Source organism: Poecilia formosa, unplaced genomic scaffold (assembly GCF_000485575.1).
Source record: "Poecilia formosa unplaced genomic scaffold, Poecilia_formosa-5.1.2 Scaffold15, whole genome shotgun sequence".
In the NCBI taxonomy this organism is placed as follows: Eukaryota; Metazoa; Chordata; class Actinopteri; order Cyprinodontiformes; family Poeciliidae; genus Poecilia; species Poecilia formosa.
The window spans coordinates 3,540,852-3,556,357 of NW_006799954.1; the positions used below are offsets into that span (position 1 = coordinate 3,540,852).

General features: G+C 39.3%; 1 protein-coding gene across 17 annotated transcripts in view; it reads right to left on the bottom strand.

Annotated features, from left to right (window-relative positions):
- Positions 1-935: 935 nt before the first annotated feature.
- The window catches only part of tacc2 (transforming, acidic coiled-coil containing protein 2), a 61,492-nt gene continuing 46,921 nt past the window's right edge, over positions 936-15,506 (bottom strand). For 8 of the 17 annotated variants that reach the window (XM_016668529.1, XM_016668518.1, XM_016668521.1 and 5 more), the window contains 16 exons: positions 15,089-15,146; positions 14,790-14,997; positions 14,300-14,349; positions 13,240-13,349; positions 12,322-12,475; positions 11,164-11,313; positions 10,748-10,840; positions 9,681-9,740; positions 8,387-8,533; positions 8,215-8,291; positions 6,527-6,570; positions 5,734-5,742; positions 4,943-5,103; positions 3,016-3,122; positions 2,655-2,775; positions 936-1,849 (listed from right to left, as the gene is read on the bottom strand). In XM_016668529.1, coding sequence (XP_016524015.1) covers positions 1,784-1,849; positions 2,655-2,775; positions 3,016-3,122; positions 4,943-5,103; positions 5,734-5,742; positions 6,527-6,570; positions 8,215-8,291; positions 8,387-8,533; positions 9,681-9,740; positions 10,748-10,840; positions 11,164-11,313; positions 12,322-12,475; positions 13,240-13,349; positions 14,300-14,349; positions 14,790-14,997; positions 15,089-15,146 — 1,615 coding nt within the window. In that variant the 3' untranslated portion in view covers positions 936-1,783. The remainder of the gene's footprint in view (positions 1,850-2,654; positions 2,776-3,015; positions 3,123-4,942; positions 5,104-5,733; positions 5,743-6,526; positions 6,571-8,214; positions 8,292-8,386; positions 8,534-9,680; positions 9,741-10,747; positions 10,841-11,163; positions 11,314-12,321; positions 12,476-13,239; positions 13,350-14,299; positions 14,350-14,789; positions 14,998-15,088; positions 15,147-15,506) is intronic. The other 9 variants (XM_016668520.1, XM_007546264.2, XM_016668528.1 and 6 more) reach the window with 7 other exon arrangements.

A 15,506-nucleotide genomic window follows, 5' to 3' on the forward strand; every position in this document is an offset into this window, starting at 1 on the left:
ATGACTAATGATGGTTAACGTAAACACTGTTTTATAAAATACAGAAAGTGAACCTCTAAACGTTACAGCACTGACAGATTATATTTTTTCCTAAATGTGGCTAAAGCTGCTGCTAGGTGGTTTACTCTCCGATCGGAGGCTGTTTATTTTATACACAGTTAGAGAATGGTGAATTTACAATAAGTAATAACAGCTATCTAACACTTAAATGCTGTTATTATTAAACTTACCTTTTATTATATCCTTAAGATTAGGAGAATGCGGGAATTTTTCAGCTTGGTTCCCAAGGCAAAATCACACCGGAAGTAAAGATACCCAGTTTTGAGTTATGGCGGCCATCGTCTGACGTCACTGTGAAAAGTGTCTATTAAAAACATCTAGATTATATTTTGTAAATGTCATGAAACTGTGGAATTTTTTTTCTCACAATTATCATACTGTGAGCATTTCTACTCGTCCATGCCTATTAAAACTGTAAGTCCACAGACAGATTCATTGTGAATGTTTTTTTTCTGTTACTATCACAGGTCATAATTCTCACTATTAACACCATTTGTAGTTCACAATTAGCCCTGTGAATCCCAATGCTGTAATCTCCAGTGGCTATTCCAGATCAAATTTACCAGGGTGTGCTTTTTATGTGCATTTTTTCCGTATTTGTTTCCACCACAGAATATATGTCCTCAAACTAAAGGATGAATTTTTGTTACATTTTTAATGTCTGCTGCTCAAAAGAGAAGATTATTTTTATTTAATTATTTTAATTCATCTTAACCAGAGGCCCAAACCATTGATCCATGAGTCCATTGATGTATCAATGTGTGTCTGTGTTCCTCAAGAACACAGGGTGAAAGTCAAATAAAATCTTATACATTTTTGTAAAACCCCAGAGCAGTAAAGTGATGAGCTAAAGATGAAGAAGACCAGAGTGAACCTTCAGCTGTATTGCCATCTTTTATTGCACTTTGTAAGCTGATGCTGTACAGTAGCTGTGAAGAGGAATTATTCCTCAGTGGAAAATTATGAATGTCGTCCTCCAAAAATTAAATGACTCCTGCTCACAAGTGAATACAGTGATGATTAGTTTTGCTTTATATCAAAATAAATTCCCAAATAAAATAACAAAGTCCCACAATTTCATCAAAAAAAGCTATGACAAGTATAACAAATATTTAAATGTTTACATGAGGGCAGCAGGGTGAGGCTTATATAGTAACTACATTAAAATGCAGACAAGTCTTTTGTTTTATACTTGGATTTTCCACAATACAGTATATACAAACAATAACATTACAAGGTTTTCTTTCTCTCTTACATGCAACACTATCATGACGGTTGGTGTCTAAGTGTTTCAAGACTGTACAAATAAATCTAAACATCTGCGGCTAAATTTTTTCAAAATCTACCTTAACCTTGCATCAAGAGGAGAAACTAACAGGAGCGGGTAAACAGTCTTCTCCCTCAGTGGCTGTCATGGCAACATCATAAACACAAAACTCAACCCACGAGTAATCCTTGCAGTTTTTCGTCACCGTACACACACAGTCACACACGCAACACTCGTCACTGATATGATAGATTTTCTAAAACTTTAAACCAGACCCCTGATACAGTACAGTACACTGACACATCAAAAAATGTACAGAGTAATAAGAGGAGGTCATTTTGGTGGAGACTCAGTAGGAAGCAAAACCCCAAGACCTCTTTGGCCTTAAAACGTCCATCGTTTCTTGCAACAGTGATACACTTTGTGTTCATAAAGTATTAGCTTGTGGCGTGGCTGCTAACTCTTCCCCATTTTGGCGATCAGCTCGTCACAGATCTTTGTCAGCTCCTCAATCTCCTTGTTCTGTAAAAAAAAATGTAAAAGCATTAAGTTACCTGGACTGTGTATACACAGAGTCTTTGTCTTCATGTGGGTTCAACTTTTCTGAGAAATTGGAACTGTAGACCTATTATGATACGGCTGTTAACCTAAACTGCATAGAGAGCAATTATCTGACAAGCAGCTGAGGTAAAATGGTAAATCTGGGTCAGGTGCAGGGAGGGGAGAAATACCAAACACGTGGAAGAAGATCCTCCGGTCATTCAAAATGCCAATGAATGGTGCAAAACTGTCAAGACGCTTCACCCTGAACACAGCATCCTCACTATGAAACATTTTTTTTCAGCAGGAACGGGAAAGCTTTTGAGAGTAAAACTGCTAACAATCTACGAAAGACATCAGACTGAGGTAGAGATTCACCTGCCAACAGGAAAATAACCCTAACCATGGAGCCATAATGTAATGATTTGGATATACTGATGTGCTATAATGGCCTAGTTAAAGTTTAAACCCTAAATCCAATTGAGAAACTAATATCCAAAGATGCGCTCCACCACTGTGACCGAGTCTGAAAATGGCCAAAAGCTTCTGTAATCTGTAAATACAGCAAAAAGATGTTCTTCAAAGTACCTAGCAGCAACTGTGCATCAGACATTTAGGATGGTATTATTTATGCAAAATGCTCAAATCATGTCTTTATTTAATCCACAATATAAACATAAACTGGTCATAAAGTACATTGAGGAGGTTGTAAAAAGTTCAGGGGATATGAATACTCTTTTACAAGGTGCAGTATTTCTTTAATGTTAGTGTGTTTCTCATTGCTGACCTTTTGCTCCAAAGTGCGCTCCAGAGAGTCCACCTTCATCTGCTCTTTCCTCAGACTGGCTTGGTGGGCAGCCTGCTCTTGCTTGGCCTTGGATCGGACCTGTGCGATCTCTGCGTTGGCTCTGGAGATGAACAGCGAAAATAAAACAATACAATTACCCTTCAGTACTTGTAAAGGGATAAATACCACTCCGAAGAAGTCAGGAAAGATTGTAATGCATCTCAAAAACAGAAGAAATGGAACTAACCTATTATAAAAAGCACATTTGGGAGCTTGTATTGGTTGGACGCCTAGAGCTTTTTGTGGTTTAGTCTTTTGTGGGGTGAGAAACTCATTATAATTTGAATTTGTTTATACTCACTTGTCTAGTTTCTCCTCAGCGTGGATCTTCAGAGCTTGATACCGCTGCTCCTCCTTGCGGACTCTGGACAGATACTCCTGGGCGCATTTCTTCAGCACTTCTTCATTCTAAAGTGAGAGAAATTTATTTAAATGTCTTGCCCTTAAACTACACTACCCTTCACACTTACCTCTCCATGTCTAAAAAGCCTTAAAACGAAATAATCTTTCATTGTAGCGGGATAACTTTACCCTGAAATTGCTTTCTAAATTCAATATTTAATTTAGGCACATTAACTGTGAGGAAAAAGTGGAGGAAGAATTTTTTCACATCATCACTAACTCAAATCTGCTGAAATAAATGCAACTGAGGCATACTTTTTGTGTCTAGTAATGGAAGAAAGATCTCGCAGTGACATCTTGGGGTCAGCAAGTCTCTGTAACAAACACGGAGTTTGCCAAAATACTACTCAGAATTTGATCGAAACCAACTGCTTTGGTCAGATCAGCCGTCTTAAATGCATGTCATAAAATACGCCCCTATTATTACCTATCAAACAGCCCACAAAGGCTCTCGTCTTCTAGGCACGGCAATCCTTTTTAAATGTGCTTTCTTCAGAGGTGCTGATGCTTCTAATAAAACTGTCCAAGGATGGAGTCCAATAATCTGTTCTGTCTCAGTGCACCTCAACATCGCATGCATGATTTGACAAGGCGACCCGAGGCGCTGCCGATGTGTGTCCTCCACACACACCCCCAGGTGGGTTTTGTGTAAAAACACTGTTTGGATGTGCACAAAGTGAACTTGTGCCTCCTCTCAAGCAAAGTTGGAGGATTTGTGATGCGTCAGGTCTGCTTCTCTTTGGGAGTTCGGGGAAACTTTTTAGTGTACGGCCGCATGAACACATTTTCAATTTATTTCAGGACATTTTCAATAAAAATCTGGTGACCTCAAACAGGGAATGGGTCAACACTGTGTCTCTCGGTGAGATATTGTTCCAAAACAGGTGACTGAAACATCACAGAAGTGGTTCACTAGAAAGAAAACTCATCCTTCTTCATCTTTAGACCTAATTCATACGGAAAACCTCTGAATGGAGCAGAAGAGAAGATAGGAAACCTCACACTATGTGAGCTACAACTATGGGACATATTTTAGGAGGTTCTAACATCAATCTGTCCCTCCAGAATGTTGTGATGTTGCGATCGCAACTGTTAATGCAAATTTACTCCATTTTCACAAATTTTGTACAGACTTGTGATTTTCACTTCTTTTCTGACCAATCACTGCAACTCGGCTCAATTTTGACCAATCCCTCAGCCTCCTTCTAATGTAACTTCCTGTTTCATGACGTCTCATGAAAGCTGAACCTGCAAGATGAGATTATCTGTGACGCTACATGGTAACATTTGCCATTTTGAGATGTTCTGTTGGATTTGATTATAAAGTTCATGTTAACTTAAATGACCAGTATGGAATTCTTCTTTTGGCCTTTGATTTTATTTGTATTTGACCTACTATTTCAAGAATTGAATATACTTATTTGCAACTTAAATATTAACTCTGTTTTGGGAGGGTAACGTGCAACAATTTCAACTTTTTTGTAAAACCATGTTATTGCAAAAGCAAAGTTTTTAAAAAGAAGGGCAACTTTTTGAAAATGATGACACAAAATCAATAATTTTAGGCTGCAACAACCACAAAAAACTGCAACATCCTGGAGGGACTGATTGACTGCATGCTTGTCAGTGAGTGAGATGATTTCTTAACACTGTTGTTTTCCCCTACTGAATGCACTCAAAGGCTGGATTTTTGTCAAATTTTCAGCCTGAGATTATCCTACCAATATAGGATTTTTTGTCAGGGGTGCTAATAACTGTGAAGGGTGATGTTTAAAGTGGCTTAAAGGGCATTTTGACTTAGAAGTTTTGAGTAATTAGTGTGGCACCTTGCGGAAGCCCTCCAGCACATCTTTCATCTTCTCATAACGACGGAAGAGGTCAGCCAGGGACTTCTCCACAGAGTTGAGATCAGCCAAGGCCTGATCCTTCTCTATGATCAGCTGCTGGATGGTGTGGTGGGACAGAGACTTCTCCTTTTGATCATCCTCTAATGAACACACACACACACAGATTTCCTAAATCATCAGTCTATCCACTAGAGATGCTGACGTGGAAGGTACAAACATCTTCCCACAACATACATAAAAATATACACCATTTTTACAATGCAACAAAGTGGAATTGAGGGTTAGAGTGATTTTTCTACTTCAGAAAATCATTATTTTTATTGCATGCAAACAAAATGTCACAATGAGGAAATCAAAAAGGAGAGCTATGTTTTATAAAGCTTGGTAGCTTGGTTTGTTTAGAGCGACACTCGCTTGTCTTTTAAGTAACTTACAGTAGATGATCTACTTGTGCAAATAAGTAAAGCTGCTTGAGTGGCTTTAGCACACACCTTTAGTCAAGCGTCGAGGCATCTTTAAGATCTTTTCATTGTTTGTGTGTCACTCAGATTGATATAGTATTATTTTCAAAACAAACAACTTGACAGATTCTTTCCTTTATATCTATAAAAAAGTCAAGTCTTAGCCTTTATGTGAAATGCAACAGAATGGACAAACAAAAGCCACTAGATGAGATGAAGAAAAGGAGCACACCTGCTCCCCTCTCTGACGGACGGATGGAGAGACGCGAGCTGACACAAACAAGCAAAGTACGGCTCTGTGTTACTCACCTGGCATGCCTGTCAGGGTTATCAAATAGTAAGGGGCAATGATGGGAGCAGAACAGAAAAGAAGGGAGTGTGTTAAGTCAAACTGGGAGGGTCAAGACATGTGAGAGAGCCGAGCGTTAGACATGAACAGAAACAGATTATGGCCTTTTAGTGGGCGTGTTCTGAGAAGAGCAAGACATTAACTTAAGACTGCAGCACAAGCCAAATATTCAAGAACGTCTGAAGTTGGCAAAAAAGGATGTAGGTGAGAGCAGGGAAAATGTAAAGTGAGCAAAGTGGTGACAAGGGTGCCGTCAATGGATAATTGTGATGGTTCCCACCACCACCGGTGTCAGAATCTCTGCCGCAGCACAAGATTAACAAAGCTAAGCTAGAGATGAACCAATAAGTCAGATTATGACTGACTGATAGGAAGTTAAATAAATCAAGGAGCAACACCTGAATGTGGAAGTTGTTGCTCAGGAAAGAAGGCTGCTACTATGAACAAATTATGGTTTTCTACAGCGTACTTTGAATGTTTTCTTTTCTAAAATAGTTCTTAAAGAGAGATTGCAAATTATTAAAACTGGTATTAGCAGGTGAACTTTTTCTAAAAACTTGAAAACTCTGACTGTTGCATTTCTGAAGTAAACCATTTGAAATCAGAGGCGGCGGTGTAAAAAATATAAACTTCAATAAGACACCAGAGAGCAAATTAAAGCACCAGAGTTTGATGAAAAAGATTTTCTGATGCATGTTAAATTGTGCACTTGGAGTCAATGATTACATTAAGTGAGGAAGTGGAAAAACTCACCTATCATCTGCGCAATAGTCTTCTCATACTCTGCAACAATCCTCCTACAGATAAAAAAATGATTGCAAATTTACTGTCAACACAATATCAGTGTGTGCAATATTAGTAATGTAAAGAAAGGCTCGGATTGCAATAAAATTGAGAAAATTATATAAATGCCATTTCATTCACTATTTAGGTCTGTGAGTGCAGTTGCACACTTAATGTTGGTCGAAATGTCTTTTTAACTTTTTGTTTATTGAATTAAAAGTAAATAATAATTTGATTTATTTATTTCAAACAGGTTTAAAAAAAAAAAAGCAATCAGTAGGACAGAGAAAATGTGCAAACATAACCGGTAAAAATGTTTACCACTACTTTTCTGTTTGAAAAGGAGTAGGAAGAAATGAACACTTATTTAATCCAACCCCTTATCTCAATTTAATGAAATACATTACTCACTTATTCAATAACTATCAAAAAAATTTAAACCATGTAATAAAGCAAAACATAACACAGCAATTTGCAGAAACTACAGAGATGTTCAAATGTCCAAAATGACATCAACATGAAGCTGGAGCATCCTGAATCGAACAAACTGGAGTACAATGTTAGAAAGCCTTGGTCCAGTCCAATCAAAGCATTTTAAAATGATAATCCCTGCAGTCCCAATAAAACTAGTTCCTGACGGTCACTCAAAGCTATCCACCAAGCCATGCAACCACATTTTCAGTTGTCAATTTAAAAGGACATAGCAGACAATTTTCATGTGTACAAATGTACAGTAGCCCCAAAAATCTGAAAATAACTTCTAAGAAAATAAAAATCTACCCAATGTATCCATTTTAATTTGTTTTCTTTTCTTTCACACTCTTTCTTATTCTTGTTCTCTTTCTTATTGTGGTCATTTGTTATTTTTGCTTATTTAATCGCTTATTTCGTAGATCAATACTTCTGTTTGCTAGTCTGTAATGTTTGTTTCGTATGAGCTAATTTGTGAATAAAAACTGAAACAAAAAACTTTATAGTAGGCCATGAACATCATAGACTTCTCTGTCTGTTGTAGATCTGTGCCTGTTCTAAAAAAAACAAGCATCTAAATTCTTACTAAAAGTAAAATAAGTAGGTTAACCTGTGATGTGTGATAGATTTCTTCATGCTTGCATTGTTTCTTTAGAAATAACTGGACCATTTTTGACTGTTCCAGTAAAACAGGTTGTACGGGGTAAGAGGATTGATTAGCCTTGCCTCCCTCTTAGTCTCTTAGCTCCTCCTTATCCAGAGCACAATCAGTTAAAGGAGGTAAGCTCTGTCTTATCCAGGCTAAATGACCCAGCTGCACTCACACTCACCACCTGCTAACCGACAAGAAGCTTCAATGCTGCTTATATCCAGTTTCCTGTCTGAACCTAAAGCTGTTTGCTGACTGTTGTTTATGGGTGAGTTTAGAGCTGCTGTTAGCAGGTTTGGTGTAACAATATCTACAGTAATTAATTATTTAGTCATCTTCTCTATCTAAAACATCTTAAAGCACATCAGTCTGATGTGCGCTCAGCGCAGACTGGCGTACTCTTTAATTGGTTTTCCATTCTGGACCCAAAGGTGTCTTTGTTTCAAATAAACCAAGTAAGAAGTTCAAAAGAAGACAAAGACATTTGCTAGATATCTATAAGTGATAGACTTGACAACAACTCAATGTTTCTTTTTACCTCATCTCCACCACTTCCTGTCGACTGTCCTCGTACTTCCTCTGCCACTCCAGAACCTCTTTCTCTTTTGACACAATCTATGAAATAGGGGCAAACACTTTTAAGTAAAGCTCTAGACGTTGAAATGAAACGACTTTTACCACTCAATGAATAAAAAGAAATAGAAGGGAACCTCCTCTCGTGCGATGTCCAACGACTGGTCGAGATCTCTTGGCAGGTGCGGACTCTCGCCTTCGATGTAGCTGCTGCTGCTGGTGGTCTTGGCGTAGAGCGAGCTCTTGGGAATGGAGCTCTCCACAGAAGACAGCATGTCCCGGTGCTGCTTCCAGGAAGCAAAGGAGAGCAGGGAAAGGAACGGAAACATGGCAAGTTACAAACTAGACACCAGACCAGATGCAGGGGCTCGCACACGGGCCCAACAGGTTTCCTGAACCACGACCTCAATGCAGCATGGAACCACAGAAATCTGTTCCACGCAGCAAAACTCTGCTGGCGAATGCTGCAAAGCTGGTGATGTTTCTGAGGACTCGGTCGGCCACTACATGATTGGATGAAACAGCCTTCATCGCTACAGTAATTACTGCGTAATTGGCTGATGCTGGCCCCGGCTGAGCGATCATGAGCGCCTGCTGCTTGCAGAAGCTTGAATGTGAGTTGGACTGAGCAAGACAAGAAGGAAGGAGCACAGCAGCAGATAGTAAAATAGAGATGGACGATAAGGGAGCGGGACTGGGCAGCAGGGGCATTCCCGTTAGTGTTTGGTTGTAAAAGATTAACTGGTCTGACTTCACAGTTTTCACTAAAAACTTGAAAAGTTTCCAAGATGTGCATGGGTCTGTAAAGCTAAGACAACATATATACTATTTCACCTCTAAAATTTGGCCTGGAATAAAAGGATTTAGTCGTCATCGGAAGAGCTGGATTAAAGGAGGATTTAATAAAACGGTGGGGGCTCAAAGAGAACAGCAAGAAGGAATGGAGCTAAGTGTTGTGTCTGGCTCGTGAAGTAATGGGATTACTCTCATATAAAACAAACGACTAATTAAATTAAGGTAAATAGTAGAAACTCTGATCAGTGCATCTCCATATAAAATGCTGTCTAGATGAAGCACATCTATGATCTACTGAGGCTCAAGTCTGCAGTGCAGTCTGGATGTATTTGGACTAGATTGTAGCAGCTCTGTAGTTCAGAACCAAAAGGGGCAAAGTGCTCATTTTGAACTTTAGAGAAAGGCAAACAGCTTAAATCTACTGTGCTCATTTATTTTCTAAATATTCAAATCAAGAGAAATATGTTTTAAGAAGATAATTTAACTAAAAAGATATAACAATGGTCATATCATTGAATCCAGTGTGCTGTTGTATAACTGGATCAGTGAAACAATGAAAAATATGTTCTTGCCCAAATACTTGGACTGCACTCTAGTTGGGTAAGAACAGATCACAGGGTGTCTTGTTACTCTTACTTTGAGTAAGGGTGAACCGTTGATATTCCACCGCCGTGTGCTGGGTTTCTTGAGTCGAGACTGAAACGTGTGGAGCAACAACATGAGACTTGGAGGGACAAGATTGGGAACCAATCCTACTCTGACTCTTTCAAGGATTTTTCCCCTTCCTGACTTCCTAACTCAGCTGCATCTTCAGTTCCAACAAAAATATATCCCTTTGGATCCATTTGCTTCATTGTTGATGTTGAGGCTTAAGCAGTGGTTAACAAATCTGCAGAATGTGCCAATTCCTTTTATCCCATTAACTGATTCGTCAACAAAATAAGTGATGCAATAATTGATTACTAATCGCTGCTTACAGCTTTAATTTCAATTAGCAAAAACTTTGAAAACCATAAAGAATTTTTTAATCCACTTCATAGTTACCCTCTTGTGTTGGCCACATAAAATCCCAAAAAGGATAAATTAAGCTTTGCAGTTGTAAAACAACACAATCTGATAAATTTCAAAGGTTTTGAAGATTTTTGCCCTGCACTGTAATATTCTGTGTTGCGTTTGTGTTGTTAGTTTGGGGGAAAATAAAAAAAAAAAACAAACGTAAATGTGACTGGAGATTTGAAACAGAGGATGATCAAATACACCAGGGAGAGTTGCAGCCATGTAACTGTGCAGCTGCGGTTTTTAGGTTATCGTGTTACGTCCCCAGTCACATTCATGTTGATGTAAGCCTCTCATGAACAGGCAACAGGCAGAAAACAACGCAGGGGGCAAGGAAGGCACTGGACTGAGTATTAACCTGGAGGAGCTCGTTGCCAGTCTGAATGGGAGCCGGACACGTTAAGCATCGTTAGCGGTATCATGTGGAGGGGGGCGCCGGGATTGTGGATGCTGCAGCACAGCCGCCATGCCGAAGGGGCCGATCGGCAAGCCGAGACACACCCATGCAAACACCGCAGTCTACAATGACCCACTTCAGCTACACCTGCTTTTCCCTAATCACTCATTCAAGATGCCTATTTTCTGCAACAAACACGCTCACCCACACACACTGAATACAGCAGGTGCAGGCTGACTCAGCGCAGTACCTGGGGGGTTACAGTGGAGAGGGAGGGGCACTGAGAGATGCTTTGGGCTACTTGCAGAGCCTCTAGCCTCAGGGCAGCAAGCACCAGCTCCTCCTTGGCCGCACACAGGGGGGGCCAAATATCAGAGGGGGAGAGGAGGCGGCGGGGTAAGGGAGGAGGGTTGAAGAGAGCAAAGGGAAACATACAAAGACTTGAATTGAGAGCACACATTTGCTGCCGTCTGCATTTTACCAATCATTAATCTACTTCACGCAGCAAGCCAAAAACTGCAAGTACGGGGAGGAGGAAACATAAAAAGATGAAAGGGATGAAGTACGCTGACACAATGGGAACGATGTGGAAACAAAAAACACACACAGTCACATTTCCTCCCCAGAGCCAGGACCTTCGAGGTTCGTCGAGGTGGGGCAACACACCTGTAGTTTTTGGGCGAATGCGGTTGGGTTGGTCTCAGCCAGGTCAGGCTCCAGGTACTGCAGGGGGTCCTCACACTCTGACAGCCTGTCTAACAACAGGGGCATGGCCTGGGCTGGAGCAGGGGCCACCACGGGGCCCTGGCCAGAGGGCTACAGGGGCACCAGGAGGAGTGGGCAGAGGGGTGGGGTGGAGGAGGGGGACGGGACAGCACAGCAAAGCAAGCGCTGAGTGTTTGAGTGGCAGCTTATTTCCTGAACCAAAGCTGGGAGAAAGTGTGTGATGGGGCTGATTTTTGGAGAATCACTGTGATTCGAGTCTTGGGATAAAGTCTCTGCATAAAGGTGCTCATTTCTGATTAAACAACAACGTGGAGTAAGATGCAACTAAATAAAAACATGACATACAGGTGCATCTCAATAAAATGGAATATAAATTAGAAGATTCTTTTTTTACGATTGCAGCTTACACCTAATAAAAGACCTACAATTCAGGTTACTGTTTTTTTAAATATTACAAAATAAAAATATTAAAGTTAGTTACAAAAGCAAATTCCTAAAGAACGAGGCTGTCAATGGAGTGTTGTATCTAAATATTTTAATAGAAAATTTAGTGGAAGGATAAAATGACAGAAGCAGGAGCACTAGACACAAGGATAACCATTAGCCCTGTGAAATCCAATCAAAACAGAAATATTAGTCTACTAAAAAGTATGCCCATGTTCATACAGTACATACTCAATACTCAAATGAATCCAATACAGATTATACAAAATCTACTCTAATCTGAACAGAGGACAATTGAGCAGCAGCAGCCCAAATAAGTCACATACGGATAAATTTGTTTCAGAAGTACAGTTGTAGTCTACATCCAGGACTTTTTCCTTCCACTCAACTTTTTTAATGAAAATATTTGACAGCACTCTGAACATCAAGCTTTAAAAAAAACAAAAGTTTGTGGTTTACTCTCTTTGTGGAGGGTTTCAAAGTTCACTTTTCCATGTAAGTTACTAAAATAAATTCCACTTTTATTACAGAATCTACTGAGATGCATCTGTAATTCCCATACATGATGATGAGTACACAGATAAATGAAACCCAGTTTATTCTTTATAACAAATGTGATCAGTGCTAGCTGTTTACCAAGAGCCCCGGTCTCACCTGCTCGTCCCTCTCTATGCTCTGTGTCCGGCTGAGGACATCGCTCTCTCTCTTCCTGCCCTTATCTCCAGCAGAACCTTCGGGTCCGGGCCGCGGGCTCAACACCGGCGTCTTCATGCCTGCAGATATCTGGGCTTCCATTTCCTCAAAACTCCTGTGCAGAAGGACAACAATCTGAGGTCTGAGTAAAAGTGTCAGGGAGCGTGTGAGATGTCTATATACAATAGACAGAAGTGATAATTAATACTTTATTTTACCAAATAAAATGCATTAGGTATTCGACCCAGACTGTTGATCCATACACTAAAAATATTAATGAAATTCACACTATTATGACGTTACTCATTTAAAGTTGGTTGGTTGAACTTTTTTTTTCCATAAATGTAGAGGTAGTAAAAATTATTTAAATCCAGTCTACTAAAGTACAAATATTCAGTGAAACAAAATTGAATATTGCCATAAAAATTAATCAAAATAAATTATTGTTAATTAAGTAGAGTACATGATGACTGATTTTGGTATTTCCTGGTAAAGGCATAAAAAAAAATAAAAACTTATAGCGCAGAATTAAACCATGATGAGTTATACTTTACTTTTCTAAAGAGAGTCGACGAAATGTTTTTCCCACTGAAATAACTTAAATTTACAGTGTGTGTTTTTGTGTGACATGCTACATTTATTTCAATGCTTTTTTTTTTTTAAACATATTTTCACCAGCTGAGCCAATAAGTGGTGAGGACACTCAATAATCCACCAATAAATATATTGGTATATACCGTTTTCAAATGCATACAAAGATCATGACAGTATGAAAATTTAAATCTCAGACATCGACATGAAATATATTATGCAAAGCTGTAAAGTAACATATCTAGCAATGCTGCAATGTGTGGATAAGTAATGTAAGGCATATTTTACCCGGTGCAGGGGGAGCTTGGCTCAGATCCATGTCCACAAGCAGCTTTGGTTAAGTTGTCAGACACTGAGTCCAAGTTCAAGTACAGAGATGGCTTTTTGATAGACAGTGGCTGCAAAAGACAAAATTAATAAAGAATGCTGAAAACTGAAATAATTCATCATCATTAGAGATGCTCAGAGACATTAGCTGGTGAGTGGAATCTAACAGTTTTCAGCTGGATCAGCCCGGACCGGTCTATCAAATTAATAAAAAAAATAAATAAAAATAAAATTCTAATGAACATATCAGACCTAAGAGTTACCACAGGAAAATATGTAACTGCAAAAATGTGGTGACACTACTGATTATGATTAATGCACATTTCTACTTTCTATTCCTACAACATTTTCCTAACTGATAGGAAGAGTGTGAATGCATCACACTTAAAATTTAGCAAGTTGCTAAATATAGTGTCCAAGCAGTCCATTATCACTGGGATATTGCACACACTGACAATGCGTTGACAAATGTGAGTCTTTATATAGTGCAGCTCTTTTTTGGAATGGAAGAGAGGTTTAGAAATGTTGGGAACCCCAGAAGAGGCAAGGACTCGAGGCCTGCTGGGAATACGCATGAAGCTGCTGTTTGTGTTATACTAATTATGATAATCTCTACTACGAGACGTTAAAGACCAATAAGAAAAACTTGGTAATCAAATCTTGGCAGGGAGAATTCAGAAGAATATGCTTAATACAGTTGTTATATCTTATATGTGCAGTCTTTAAAATGAAATTTAAATAAATTAGAAAATTATTTAAATAAATTACATTTTATAGGTTAATTACACACAGGCTGGATGTTTTCCAGGTTTTATATCTGGTAAATACGATGATTTTCTGAAAAAATGGTACCTTTTCCAAACGCATATTCCAATTTATTGAATAGCAACGTGTGTTCGCTACAATCTGTATCAAAACAATTTGATTGGTGCATCTCCAATCAACATACACAAAAACATCAACATGCATAAAAACTGAAAAGAAATCACATCTGTCATCAATATGCCAAACAAATACTTACTGGGGAGGAAGAGCCAATCTTCTCCATGTACTCAATTTCATAGTCCTGGACTGAAACAGACCAAGAAACAAAACCAAGAGTTAGAACCAGAATACGAGGTGGACAACCACAGTGATCAGTGTTTAGGGCTGTCTGATGGTGATCAGAGGCTGAACCAGCGCTGTCTGCTCCCTGTTTCATCTACGACCCAGATGGGTTGAGCCAGACAGCAGTTGGGAGGAGGTGGGTCTTTTGGTGGTCAGAGGGCAGTGGAGAACTGGGCCAGCCCTTTTATTTATTTATTTATTTATTTTTACTACTAGTAGAAAAGTCAATACACTACTGCTCTATGAACGGATAACAAAGTAACTGGTTGCTTTACATGAGCATCTATCCAAACAAAGCTTTGAGCTTCACTGAATAGCTGTTCGAGTGTGGTACGCTTTGATGTTGCATGAACACAGGTGCCTGGAGGGGACAAAAAAAAAAAAATCAGACAGTAACGTCAAACCTGGATTCTCCTGAGGGAGACTGTTCTCATTTACGAAAGTCGTAACGTCGCAGGGCTGCGGGAAGTCTTGGTGGTCAGTGTTTAAATCTTGGTCCACCTCGTGGCGGACCGCCCACTTATGACCGGTGGAGGAGGCCAGCTTCTCCTCGTCTGTGGCGTGATCATCCTGCTGATGAAGGGACGAAGATTCTTCTGCAGATGTGGGATCCTGCAAGAGAACGGCAAAGAGGAAAACTCTAAAAATCAGCTGGAACTTTAAAAGTGAGAAAGAACCCCAAAAGAGAGCGAATTAAACACACCTGGGATGTGTCGGACATTGGGGATTTCTTTGGCGACCTCTTCACTCTGAAAGTATTACTGAGGGAAAAGAAACAACAAAACATAAATTATTAAAATCCAGGGTAATCCAGAGACTTTGGAAAACAACACAATGTTAGATCCGGCATCTATGGTCTTAAACTTAATATTGCTCACTGGTGAAATTCCAAGTACTCTGGATGGAAACGTCTTTCTTCACATGAAAGGATGACATTACTTCATGAGAAACAACTGAATCACTGTGTCAGAATTACAGCTCAGACAAGATGAATAATTAATATCAATTCTAATTTAAAATATTAGAAAAACCTCTGCAAAGAAACAAAACATTTTATATGCCCTAGTAGATGGTGACAAAAAAGTTAATGTGTATTAGCTGTTAAAGGTATGTCTATATAT